Raw genomic sequence first — 12,921 nt, forward strand, 5'->3', positions numbered from 1 at the left:
GCACAGCGACGCGCACAAAGGGCAATTACCGAGAAGCAGGTGAAGACTTTCGTGCCTTTCAAAGCCAGGGCGCAGCTTGCGCTCTAGCAGCGGTACGTGCACGTTCTTCAGACTTCCAAAAGAAACGGGACCCGGCCCGAGCGCGCCCACCCCCAGGGCCCCGTACGCGGGCGCGCAGCCGGGGCGCGCAGCGCCCGCTCCCAGCGCCGGGCGGGATCCCGCAAAACTGAAAGCAGGTAGAGGCGCTTCCTGCAGGCAGAATTAACGAGCGAGAAAGGGAGTCTTCCTCTGATCTCCCTCAAAAACCAATCAGGCCAGATCAGCCAGGCGTTGATTCTCCCTCCGTCCCTCCTACACCTTTTCCAAAGGCCCAATGGCCTTGTCCCTCTGGGAGATTGACTAGAGTCACATGAGCTGCACCAAGGGCAGGTAACTCAGGAGAGGGGAAGGGGAAGGAGGTGGGGGGGGGGGGAAAAGCCAGAAAAAAAAAAAAAAAAAAAAAAAAAGCCCAAGCCCAGGCTGGGCTTCTGCCATGATGTCAGAGGGAAGGAAACCCACAGCTTGCTAATTTCACCTCCCAATCAGCCCCGGGAAGAAGGAGATCACCGGGAACAGGTAGAGATGCAAGCTTTCTCCATTTTTTTTTTTTTGTCTCAAACACCCTGACCTCCTAAATAGCTCTTTCTCTCCTCTTGATATTGTGACTCCTCGTTTGCTCCTTTCCCCTTTGATCACTTGGAGGTAGGGGGCGAGCCTTGTGGGATTTTTTTGTTCTTTTTTTTGTCTGTTTGTATGTCTTTTCTTTTTCTTTCTCTTTTTTTTTTTTTCCTCTCTTTTTTTTGACCTCTGCTTTTGATTGTAGTTGTTTCCCCCTGTGGTCATGACGGCTTCGCACAGTGACTCTTTGGTGGTGTTGTTTGGGGCAACAGCTGGTGCATATGGGGCTAAACTGGGTTCGGATGAGAGGGAACTAATTCTCTTGGTGTGGCAAGTTGTGGATCTACACAGCAAGAAGGTATGGCTTCGACACCCGGTCCGAGGGCGCGTTCCCCGGGCGCAGGGCGAGCAGGCTCGCCCGGCCGCTCGCCGCCTCCCCGGAGCCGTTTGTTCATTTCACAAATGCACCGAGGGGAGGGAGGGGGGGAGCGGGGCCCCCGTGCCCGGGGGTCATTCCCTCAGCGCTCAGTCACTCAAGAAGGGCCTTTTTTGTTCCGTTTTAAGGGAAGAAGTAACTTCTAAAGATTAAGTTTGGCCGCGTCCACGCCCCTGCCCCGTCCCCATTAAAACATTCGTAGCTTCAAATTCGAAGGTTGTCTGCGGGCTTTTGAAGCTTTAAAACAAAAAGCTGCCCTCGGTAGGCTCCGAACGGGCATGCTTTCACGGGAGCTGTCTCAGGGTAACCATTGGACCCTTTGCGGCCTGCAGCAGGAGACTTCTTTTTTTTAAAAAAAAAAAAAAAAAAAAATCAATGTTTGGATAACCTTTAAGTGAATATTGACTTCCTTTAAATTTTAGGCTAATCTGAAAATATGTTCTAATTTTTTTTTTCTTTGCAAAAGCCCTATCATAAACAAGACCCCCTAGAGATGAAGGGCTTTGACAAAACAAACGTGCCTATGAATTTCATGAACAGATTCAGGAAACTGCCTTAATCTTACATGATCTTCCCTTTGCAATTAACAACTCCCGTAAAAATCGGTGCTAACTGCAAAAGGCGTCACATGAAAGCTGCCCGATTGCCCGCAGCGGAGAGCGTGGCTCTCCTGGGTGGGAGGGAAGGACACCGAGGCAAAAGGTTTCGATTTGTGAAATCGACAAATGCTTTTGCTCATTGCCATTGTTATCGGCAACGTGACACTGCACCTTTCTGGTTTTTCTGCCGTCTGAACGCACTGTTAAGAAGAGCTAACTTGATTGTTCCTCACTTTTGCCCATCATTTCTTAAATGTTTCTAGGTAGGGACGCTACACAAATCCCTGGTGAAAGCAGACAATTTGGACTTAAGTGACCAGTGTCGCGAAGTGAGTGGCTTAACACCAGAGGGACTGGGCAAAGCTGAGCCCCTGGACCGGGTCCTTCAACAGGTGAGGTGCTGCTCCTGGGAGCAGGGGCCGTTCAGGGTGAAGCCTGGGGACAAGAGTCGATTGAGCTGATAAAAAGAAATAGACTTTAATTTTGCCTTTCACTTAGCAAGTTTTTGTGCTTATTTTAAAGCTAACCCCAAAGAGACCTGAACCATTTGAATTGGGAACCATGTAATTCTGAAAGTTATATACAATACCAGTGTATCTGAGCAGATGCTGTAGTCCTTGGAAAATCTGGCTTCTGATTATTTTGATGGGTCTACTTTTATTCCAAATTTCTCTTACTCAAGCCTTAAAAGAGTAGGCCAATAAGAGCACTACTTAATTTAGTGATGTTAATCAAACTTCCAAAATTCAGGTGGTATGTTTTAATCTACAGGTTCACTGCTATAACGTGTATTAAAAAACTTGACCTTTTCTCATTTGTTATTCTTAAAGTTAGTTGAAATTTTCAAAGTATACTTTCACAAAACAGCAGCTGTGCTTGTTCTGTATCACTCTTTTCCAGATGAGCTTAGTTAGTTTAGCGGATAATAAAATGATTGGGTTTTTTCCTACAATTTCTGTATTTTGCTCTTTGGCTCACTTAATTTCACACTAAGACAGTAAATCTGTGAATCTGTATGATTCTCGCCGTTAAGAGGCCCTAAGTTACCTAAAAATTTTAATGCACGTAGTGTATACATAAGCAGTTCCTGAAGGTTGGCTTGCTTTCACTGTCTTTTCTATATATGAAATGTGCTTGAATGGAAAAATACAATAGTGCATTTTTGTGTAACATATAAAACTGGCTTTCCACACCTTGTCTGAATCATTCGTAGGTGTGTTTCGGCAAGAAACTTGCTTAGGCAGTAGAACAGGTTCATGTTGCTGTAACTTCTGGTGACACAGATAACTTGGCAGACTAGGTCCTAACCCTCTTTGATACTGAATGGTTAACATTTCACCCTGGAGTGAGTATCTTTGAAAGTAGACATGTGTAACTTTTATGTGTCTTAAAATCTGTCAACATTAGCTGCAGATGGCGTTTATTCTACTTGTACTAGTTTTGCTAGAGTCCAAGACCAAGAGGTGTTTTTTGTTGGTTTTTTTTCTTGTTGTTTTGTTTTTTTTTTTTTTTAAAAAAAAAGCTTCAAAATAACCCCTGAGAAAATGTGCAGCTGCAGGTTTGATCTTGTCCCAGATCTTGCACTAAAGACATCTGGAACAGCTTAGCCTAGTACACTCTGTTTACCTTTATAACAGACACACTTTAATTATACTCAATACCTTACGAGAGATTGTATCTTATTGCTGTAAATTGCACTGTAGGTGGGTCTGCTTTAGCAAATAAAAGGAAACACTACCTTTGTGTGTAGGTGGGTAGAGACTCTTGAAAAACAACAATTTTTTTCCTTTTTGTTTGGCATATCTATGCAACTAAATAATGATTTTGCTGTTAATTGTTGGATGCCAGTTGTGATGTGGCCAGCTCCATCATAGGTCTTCTGGAACACTCTTTACCTAAGCCCGTCTCCCTTCCCCTGCCTGTGTCCTGGCTCTGTGGGAACTAGGAGAGAATTAATTCATCCTCCCACTTGCAGTGGTGGCAAAAAGCAAAATTCCTTATTCTTTAATAGTAGATCCTTTTCTGCATTTTTGAAGATAAGTCCATTAAATATTTTAATTGCATCATGTATTTTAAGGATAAGTCGGGTATTTGTCAATGCATACAGACTGGTTTTTTCCCACCTCTCAGTTAACTTGATTAGCAAAAGCACAGGTGGGTGAAGTGGTTATTTGAAAAGGAGGAGGAAAAGGAAGTAGACTTGTACCTTGATTTGAGATAATGTTGCAGAGTACGTGAAACTAGCTTTCCACACCCTGCTTGGATTGTGGTAGAAAACTTGATGATGCAGCTGAAAAGCGCTCACTTTAGCACACATCTCAATCATGTAAATGAAAGTTTCAGTGCCTGCTTCTGGCTTTTGTCTTGGGTTCCCAGTCTCTACATGTAGAGGGAAGTGAGAATCACTAAGTACAAATCCATTGTAACTTGTGTCTGTGCTTCAGAGGTCTCTCCCAACCTCAACCATTCTGTGATTCTGATTCTGTGATTCATAACTGGTAAACAGTAGATCAGCTACTGTGGGTCTGGAGTTTTTCCACTGACCACAGAAAGCCTCCTTCTATTACTATTTAGTTCACTTTCCAGCAATGATAGGGTGTACCAAAAGCCTGTAATCTGTGGTTAAGTCTTTACTCTGCTTGTAATAAGGCACTTCAAATGATGCATCATTTCAATTTTATTTCCTATTCTTACAGTGTTACATCTCACATGGCTTACGACTTGGGTTTGTCTTAAGAAATGTTCTAAAGTAGGGTTTCCCACTGATACGTTTTTGCTGTGTAATTTTACAAAATGGGGTTCTGAGGCACAGTGCCCCCAAATAACTGAGCTGTTTGCTGCAGTGTGTGTTCCATACATTCTGCTGCAAGTTTTTAAATACCGTGCTTGTCCAGGGTAACGAGCATTTGATTCCACAGATGCTAGTCCATTTATGGGATCCAGCTGTGTTTTCTGATAGGTGATGTGCAATGTTTTGATAGCTATGTTTTGGCTGGGGAGGGGAGATCCTGGTAATGTACAAATACTAGGGAAATAGTTATCTGAAGTCATAAAATGTGTGCCCTTTGGAAGCAGTCTGCTTGATGTATTTGGTTAAAAAATGGCATTAATAACTTACCTATGTTGTTGGACCAATAATGGTGAACTTAGAGCTGCTGACTGAGATATGGTGGTGTAGTTGCAGAATGTTACTGGGTAGAAAAATGTGAGTGGTTTGGTTGTTTTGTTTTGTTGTTTGTTTTTTTTTTTAAACAAAGTAAGTAGGAGATCTCTTGTTCAAGTGTGTGTTTGGAACTGTCTTGAGCCTGTGATGTAAGACTCTAAACATGCATTACCTACAATACTTACTAGAGGGAATAGCGTGCTATGCTTCTTCCTGCATTACTGGGACATTCTTGTTAAGTTTCATTGTTCGGATCCTCAAATCATAGGACTGGCTTGTTTAGCATGTTATTTGTATTTTTCTAAATAACTGCTGGAGGTTTATGGTTTCCCAGTTTCCAAGCTTTTAAGGGAGAAAATTATTTTCAGGGTGCCCTGAAACCTTGCAGGAATGGAAGCTTGCTTTTAAAGAGCAAAACCAAAATGAACTTTGCCTTTCTCTCAGCCCCATTACTCTGTTATCAAAAAGCTGACATCTTCATGTGCTTCTCTGATTCTAGCCATGGGGGTTCTAAGTTAAAGATGGAATACTATGTTGAAAGTGTTGCGGATTTCTTAATCCATCCCATACAGAAAACCCGGCTGAATCAGCATGACTTGCCGTAAGCCATGTTACTTTCCTTTTGCAATGCAATATTTGCATGTCTCCCTGACAAAGGATAAGTCTAAGGAGAGCTAATGATTTTGGAGAGCTGTCTGCAGTATTTAGCTGTAATTACCATCTTACTTCGAACGATATACATAAAAAGAGAGAGGTTCTCATGAGAGCTGGGTCTGCTTTTGGACCTATCGAAAGCAAGCAGTTTTCATCTATGGATTGACATTTCAGTATTAAAATATTGTTTGAAAGACTGTCCTAGTCTTGCTGATCTTTGATCGCATTGTACATTGAATCCAATGCATCAATGGTAGATTTGATTAATATTCTTAAACATAGAAAGACAAAGCTGGGCCTTTTTTCCCTGACTTTCCTAAATGATGCACAAATTGAAAATACTGAGGGGTTGTCACTTCATCAGGTGATAGCAAATTACCAGTTCTCTAAAGCAGGTTTGGATGCCTATTGATCATCCAGCTGAGCTGCAGGTGCAATTTATTTTCTCACATATCAACAAATTCAGCAATAAACAAGCTGGTTAGATGACCATTTCGAAACAAATGGGATGGGGGGAGAGGCAGAAGAACCAGTGAATTCTTCTAACCTGATAAACCGGTTACAACTCTTTTTTTTTTTTTTTTAAGAGAAACTTGTTCTGCAGCCTCTTCTTCACAAAGTGCTAGCAGAAAGTTTTCTTGGTTTGCTTGCCAGCTGTCACACCTTCATTTTGGATAAATGATTTTTTGAATTTTTTTTTAATACACTTCTGAACCTTCAGACTGCAGAAAAAAAGCCTGAAAATGCAGGGCAATTTTTTTGGTGTGGGGTTTTTGGTTGTTTTTTTTTTTTTAATTATTTTAGTCTCATGGTTGGTCTTCCAACTTCAGAGTATTTGGTGACTACATCACCTCAAAAAAACTAACAGCCTGTATTTTGGAATATTTGCTGGGTCCGAGTTCTGAATTTTTGGAGCAGGTGAATTTTTGGTTTGGCAAACCTTTGGCAAGTGTTACTGAGCAGGCTGTTCTTTCCACAATAAATACTCGGGGTGTAGTTTCACAAGATTTGGCTTCAGCAGTGAAGCCAGCTTCTTTCTTGCCCCTGCACCATACTTTGCCATCTTTTTGTTGTGTCAGTAAAACTCTTTGTGAAGCTGTGCTGTAAACAGGATCACTGAAATAAGCAGGTAGGGTGGGAACTTCTAAGCTGCTTTGCTGTCCAAGCTCACATCCCATGAAACTACACCCTTTGGTTGCATTTTCATGATCCAACATGTTTGATGGTGATACCAGCTTAAGGTATTTCTGCCCCCGCATTTTGTTCTCAAGCTGCAGTTGTATGAAGAATTTTTAGTGGCACCTTTCACTTGGAGGTCCATGTAGCAGCACCTACCTCTCACCTGCATTTTGCCAATACAAAAGTTTTTGGGACTGCATGTGAAACTGGAGCAGGGCACTGTTCTGAGTTAAAAACAGTTCTGGTTTGGAGCGGTTCTGTCTGTTATACCGTGGGGCAGATTAGGTAATTTTTCTGGGGGCAGCCGTAGCACCAAGCAGTGCGGGACAAGCAGTGTGGGTGAAAGGAGAGAGACATTTTAAGACAGGCTGACCACCAAGCAGTTTGTATTGTGAAACTGTGGCCTTGGTTTGGTATCAGCAGTGAATGATGAGGATTTCCTGACAGACTCAAGGTGGCCTGCAGGTTGTCAGGGCAGGTAAGTGATAAACTCCTGCTCTTACAGGAGGGCTGAGTGTACTGTGTGCATGTAGCCTTATGTAGGGTTCTTACTATGTATTAGCATTTAATAGCTCCCTATTTCCATTGATAAACTTAAATGATCATTGGTTAAATTATGTTTGATACCTAATATTGGAATATTGTCAGTCTTTGTGGTGGGGAAGTAAGGATGTGCTGATGCTTCCTGTAGCTGCAGGCTGTTACAGTGTGGATTTTTTTTTTCTTTAGCAATGAAAATGGATGGCTAACTCTTGTTTCAGAGCCCTAGTTGTAATCCTGTTGTTGATGGTATAAGTAAACTATTTTTCCCTTTACAAATCCTGTGTGCTACCCAGCACCCACTACGTTATTATTGAAACACTCAAATCTGTTCTCTCAAAACCAGATAAAAGTTAATAGCAGAAACAGTTATTCTGTTATGTATATAATATATATAAGTATACATGAATATACATATATAGATCACATGAATGCACTTCTTATTGGCAGCGTTTATGTTCTATTAGGTTTTGTGAAAAAGCAATACCTTAACTTCTCTGAAGGCTGCAATACTTTCATCTGAATTCCTCGAGTATTCCCTTAAGCCTTGCTTTATGCCTGTATTTAGGTGCATTTCACTTCAGAATGAGCAGAGAATTAGGTAAAGGAATTAGTCTAAAGTTTCATATTCTTTTCTCTGCAAGCATAAAAGTGTGGTAGTCCTGGCTAGCTGGGCTCTCTTCTTCTCTTAAAATTAGAAGTGCCAATATTCATTAGAAGTGAATACTTTGGCTCAGTGGTTTGACGATGAGCCTGAGTAGACTTTTTATGATAGTGGATGCTGCTGCTTGTTCTAGTGAAGTTGAACAGTAACATGAAACCTTTTACCAAGTCTGGGTGGATTAGCATATATAGAAAAATAAGCTTTACTATGACCCATCCAGAATAGCTTGAAATGCCTGTCTTCACGCAGTGTGATGTTGTGCAGTGTTTGAAGACTGTGTCACTAGCACATTTGGATGTTCTTGCAGCTATAATATATCTGACTACTTGAATTTATCTTGAAATTGTACTTGCAGGTTTTTTAAAAGGCATTGGAAGACAGTAAAACACAGGGTAGAAGCCCTTTAATACAAAGATTGCTGGATTACATGACTCTCAAAATCTTTGAACTTCTTTCCTCTAACTTGCTGTAAGTAGCTACTGAAAAAGTGACTGGAAATGTGTTAAGGAACTATTGCCAGGGTTTTCAAAAGTGGCTGAGGAATAATAAGTGAGGAATAAAGGATTCATATTCTACCATTTTGACAGCAAGGATACATGCAGTGCTTCTACAAGTTCTTACATGTTAACATAGAAGCAGCTTAGAAAACTTTGTGTGGATACTCTAGATTGTCTGCAAACCTCCACTGTTTCCCTCTTCCTCTGGTAGCATTTTATCTGGTTCTTGTCACAGCTTTTGAAAGGGTTGCACAGTTCTTGCATCTGTGTGTTCATTTACTTTTTTCCTTTTTTTTTTTTTTAAAAAAAACCAAAAAACACCAAACACCCTTAAGTTATATGCAGAAGGTCTTGGGTAGCTAAGTCCTGCCAAACGAGGGCAACATCTCTGTCAACGTGTTGCAGCACTTCTTTGCTGAACAGTTAGGTTTAAGAGTGACGCATAGATGCTGGAATTGATATTGCTAGCAAAGCAGTGTTGTGGCCAAAACTAAAAATGCTGATTGGAGAATTAATTTTTTAAGCAACATAATGTCAGCCCTGTTTTATTTTATAATTTCTGTGTTTAAAATTGGAACTTTTAGTTGCTGCTTTGCATAAAAACTGCAGAGAGATCGTGGTGGTGTCTTCCTTCATGACCAATTTCTGTTTGCCACAACCTTATTTCAAGAAAGGAGGGCAATATTGGTACTCTGAAAGACAACTTCATGTGTGTGTCCTGAGGTACTGAATTAGAAGTTATGTTTGCTCTACAAACCGTTTTTAGTGTTTTTCTCTGTTAAATCTGTGTTGATGTTCTTTAAAGTGTTCACAACTTAGTCCAGTATACATCTATACCATAGCCTCTGTTCTTGCTTTGTTTATAAACAGCTGCTTTACTAATTTGTCCCTCATTCATTAAATCCACCTGCTGTGAAGGTAAATATGAGTTATAAGATAAATATTACACAAAAGGTATTGGGAACTGAAATTTAAATGGTCGCCACTTGTAATGAGTGACAAAACAAAACAAAAAAACCCCCACCCTGCCACTTGTCCCAAACTTCCTTTTAAAAATATTTTAGTTTTTCTTTCCCCCTGCTACCTTTCGTTGTAGACCTGCAGACGGCAGAGAGGGGCAAAAAGTTTTAAGAAATAGATACTATGTTAACATTAAAATATTGGAAAGAAACTTAATTTTAAGAAACAGTTGCATTCTCGTTCACAAAAAACTTGGCTTCTGTGATCGTTTTGGACCCCTGTTAGCTTAAAAGAAAAGGTTCTATTACTAGAGCTCTAGGGCGGTCTCTGAATTGTGTTATCATTCTTACTGAATTGAAATCAAAACTGAATTAGTGGTGTTTCCATTCTCTGGCTTTAAATCTAGAGAAATTTAAGCATGTGCTTTAACATTATAATGAATTGTGTAGATGTTGGCAGTGTGTGAAATTAAATGTCTTTACAGAAATAATGGCAGAATTACTTTCCTGATAATTCTGTTGCAGTGAATAGCACTAGGAGTAAAACAGAACTATAGGGTGCAACTTGGAAAATAAAAGTGCAAAAACCACTGTGGAGGTTTTGCTTTGTAAGTAGATCTTGTTGTAGCTGTGTACCCAAAAGCCTGAAAGTTAATTTGGGAGTCCTTTGCAGCTGAAGAAAGACACAAACCAGCATATAACACATCAAACATCTTGAATCAAATAACTTTTGGACTGGAGGGGGATGCATGAGATTGAGAACTGGAAAATACATAGCAGTCACAAGAATATGACTCTGACAGAGTTTTGGGGTTTGCTTGGTTGATTACTCGACTGTATTAGCCCATGTTATTTCTTACAGCAGAATTGAACTGTTACAGGATGAACTTTTGCCTTTAAAGGCAAGCTGATTTAGGGATCTACTTCCACTTCTCCGTTATGTTTTTGTGAAAGCATGTTGAACAAGAAAGGAAAAACTCCTGTTTCTGAAGCAGAGTAGAGCCAGCTTATAAAAGTTTGACTTTTTTGCTGATGTTTGTAATGGTTTGAGCAAGAATCACTTGGATTCTTGTATAAGCAAAGATATTTCAGGAAAGTCCATGCCTATGATATTCTTACAGTGTAAGTTTAAAGGAGAGGCAGGAGCATGAGAGAATCTTGAAGGAAGATGTATTGTGGATAACAGGTATGCCTTCTTTCTTTTTATGTCTCCTTTCCACTTTCACTGGATATTACTACAAAAGCAACCCAATAGAAAAAAAATGCTTTAATTTTGCAGGTATTGGCTATTATCCTACAACTGGTTAAGCTTGCACTACAAACAATGAGGCAGTGTTGAGTAAATAGAGCAGTACCATGCATTACAGTCAATAGAGCCAGTGCTAAAGATCACATTGCTAATGAAAGTTTGTCCTTGAAACAGAGGTAAGTGGGAGTGGGGGAGGTATAGAACACTGTGAGAGAGAGCTTGTGCTTAAATCAAGATTTTAGGAAATATTGCAGTCACGGCATTAATTAAAACCTAAAGTTTGGAAAGTATGTTCAACCTTGTCTTTCAGGCTGTAATGACTTGCTCTGTGAGTTGAGCTGATAGCAAGCAGCCTGTGAGGACTGTGAGGCACCATTGTAATCCTGCTTGAAATGTAGGTAAAAGGGTTGACAGAATATGGATTTTTTTGTATTACTAATATTCAGAGTTTCCTTTTGCTTAAAGACAGACTCATGAATAATCTTATGTTAACAAATGCTAAGGTGTTCTGCAAGATATGCATCTTTTTTTGCGTTATTTTGTTGGTTTTGATAGCTAGTGGCCTCTTTCGTACAGGTTAATTTAAAGGTGAAAACTTATTTTATCTCAGTAAGTGTTTCCTTATTTAGCAGTTTCCTGACACGTAATACAGTAGTAAAGTAAGTCCAGAAACTGTGAAACTTTTATGTTGCTGGACTGGGGTGCGTTATCTTACACAAGGCTAACTTCAAGCAGTGTATTTGTGGAGTAGTCTGCATATTTCAACACTCTCTTATTAAAACAGATTGTGCTTTTGAAGATAAAAGCTGTGACCTGATTGCTGTGACATTTAGACGGCCTGAGCCATGGTCTTGCCTTTTATGCTTAATGCATTACCTGAATTAGATGCTGTAGATACCATAGCTGGAAAGCATGAAAATAATCTGGTGTTGCAAACTTCCATCTAATAAATAATTAATCAAAAATGGTCATAAAATGCTCAAATGGCATGGCTTGGACAGATCTTTGTCTTGGCAGAAAGTTAGATTTTTGCATTCTTTCCTAGGAAGAATTAAAACTTTTAGTTAACTATTGTTTACTTTGTTGCACAAAGACCCAGGCCCAATTACATGAGCCAAAGGAAGAAAGAACATGGAAGTTTCGCCCTTAAGACAGTTTACCACAGTCCTGAGTCACAATGGTCTGTTTTATATGGTCTACAAACTGTCACTGGACAGCCAAAACATGATAACTGTTGCTCCATTTCTGTATTTCATATTCTACCTGTTGAACCACGCTAAACAAACCTAGTTTTATGCAGAAAATTAGCTTTAGGCTACCCTCACCTAAGCTTAAAGTTTCCAGTCCCTGTATGTAATTCTGAAAAAGTATGATGAATTTTAAAGTACTTTTCTATGTTTTGTTGAATGGAAGGATGTGATAAACCTTCCATTTTTCTCCCTTGAACTCTTGCAGTCATTATAAGAGGTATATGTAGGCTGCATGCCTTCCTGACTTGAGAACTGTGGTGACCTGTGTAATAACAAGGAGGAGGACAGGGTGGTATTACTTCCTGGAACTTCAGCTTCCCAACAAAGTAAAAGATAAAGGTGGATATCTTAAATAGCTTTAAAAATATAATTCTGGATTTTTTAACTACTACTTCTTTTGAGGATTTGTAGTGTTTGGAATTTTATGGCAGAACCCCAAGCGTAGGATAGTTGAGACCTTAACCCTATTACCTTTGTTAGCTTATGCCATGTGTGGAAAAGAATTAGTTTCTTTCTATGAGAAAGGCAACAATATAAGTTTATATCTATACAGACATCCAGTGTAGATGAAACTGGTTTGGAACAACAGCAGGATGTGTGGTACCTGATTTGCTGTTGTTGGACCTCTATTCAGGAAAGAATACAAAATGGTAACAAGGTTAGTAGATATAAGAAGCAACATAACATACTTGAGGAGAAGACAGTCTACAGTCCTTGAAGCTTAGTGCCACATCCTGCATCTCGTTGAGACTGAGGAGAGCAAACCTGCTCTTACACTTGCAAATTCCAAAGTTGGATGGAAACTCTGGTTTTGGGTAACGTACATACCTCTCTCATGAGTACATTTATGGTGGCCATTGCAACTGATTACTCATTCAGTTATTTAATACAGTTTATAGGACCTCAACAGGCATAAGGTGATATGTAACTTGACTGGTCATATTGAGCACAGTTATATTGTCTGTGGCGTGCTGGAAATGAAAACTGTGCTTTTGTCCAGGCTAGTCTTCAGTCACTAAATAATCTTGGGCATTGGTGTTCAGTAGAGCAAAAAATTGCTTTCCCCTTAGTAGG

The 12,921-nt window shown here is 40.0% G+C and overlaps 1 protein-coding gene across 3 annotated transcripts in view; it reads left to right on the plus strand.

The window, feature by feature from the left end:
- The first annotated feature begins 880 nt into the window (after positions 1-880).
- The window catches only part of ESRP2 (epithelial splicing regulatory protein 2), a 44,658-nt gene continuing 32,617 nt past the window's right edge, over positions 881-12,921 (plus strand). For all 3 annotated transcript variants that reach the window (XM_075715343.1, XM_075715344.1, XM_075715345.1), the window contains exons 1-2: positions 881-1,015; positions 1,956-2,084. In XM_075715343.1, the coding sequence (XP_075571458.1) occupies positions 881-1,015; positions 1,956-2,084 (264 nt within the window). The remainder of the gene's footprint in view (positions 1,016-1,955; positions 2,085-12,921) is intronic.

Source organism: Pelecanus crispus, chromosome 8 (assembly GCF_030463565.1).
Source record: "Pelecanus crispus isolate bPelCri1 chromosome 8, bPelCri1.pri, whole genome shotgun sequence".
Lineage (NCBI taxonomy): Eukaryota > Metazoa > Chordata > Aves > Pelecaniformes > Pelecanidae > Pelecanus > Pelecanus crispus.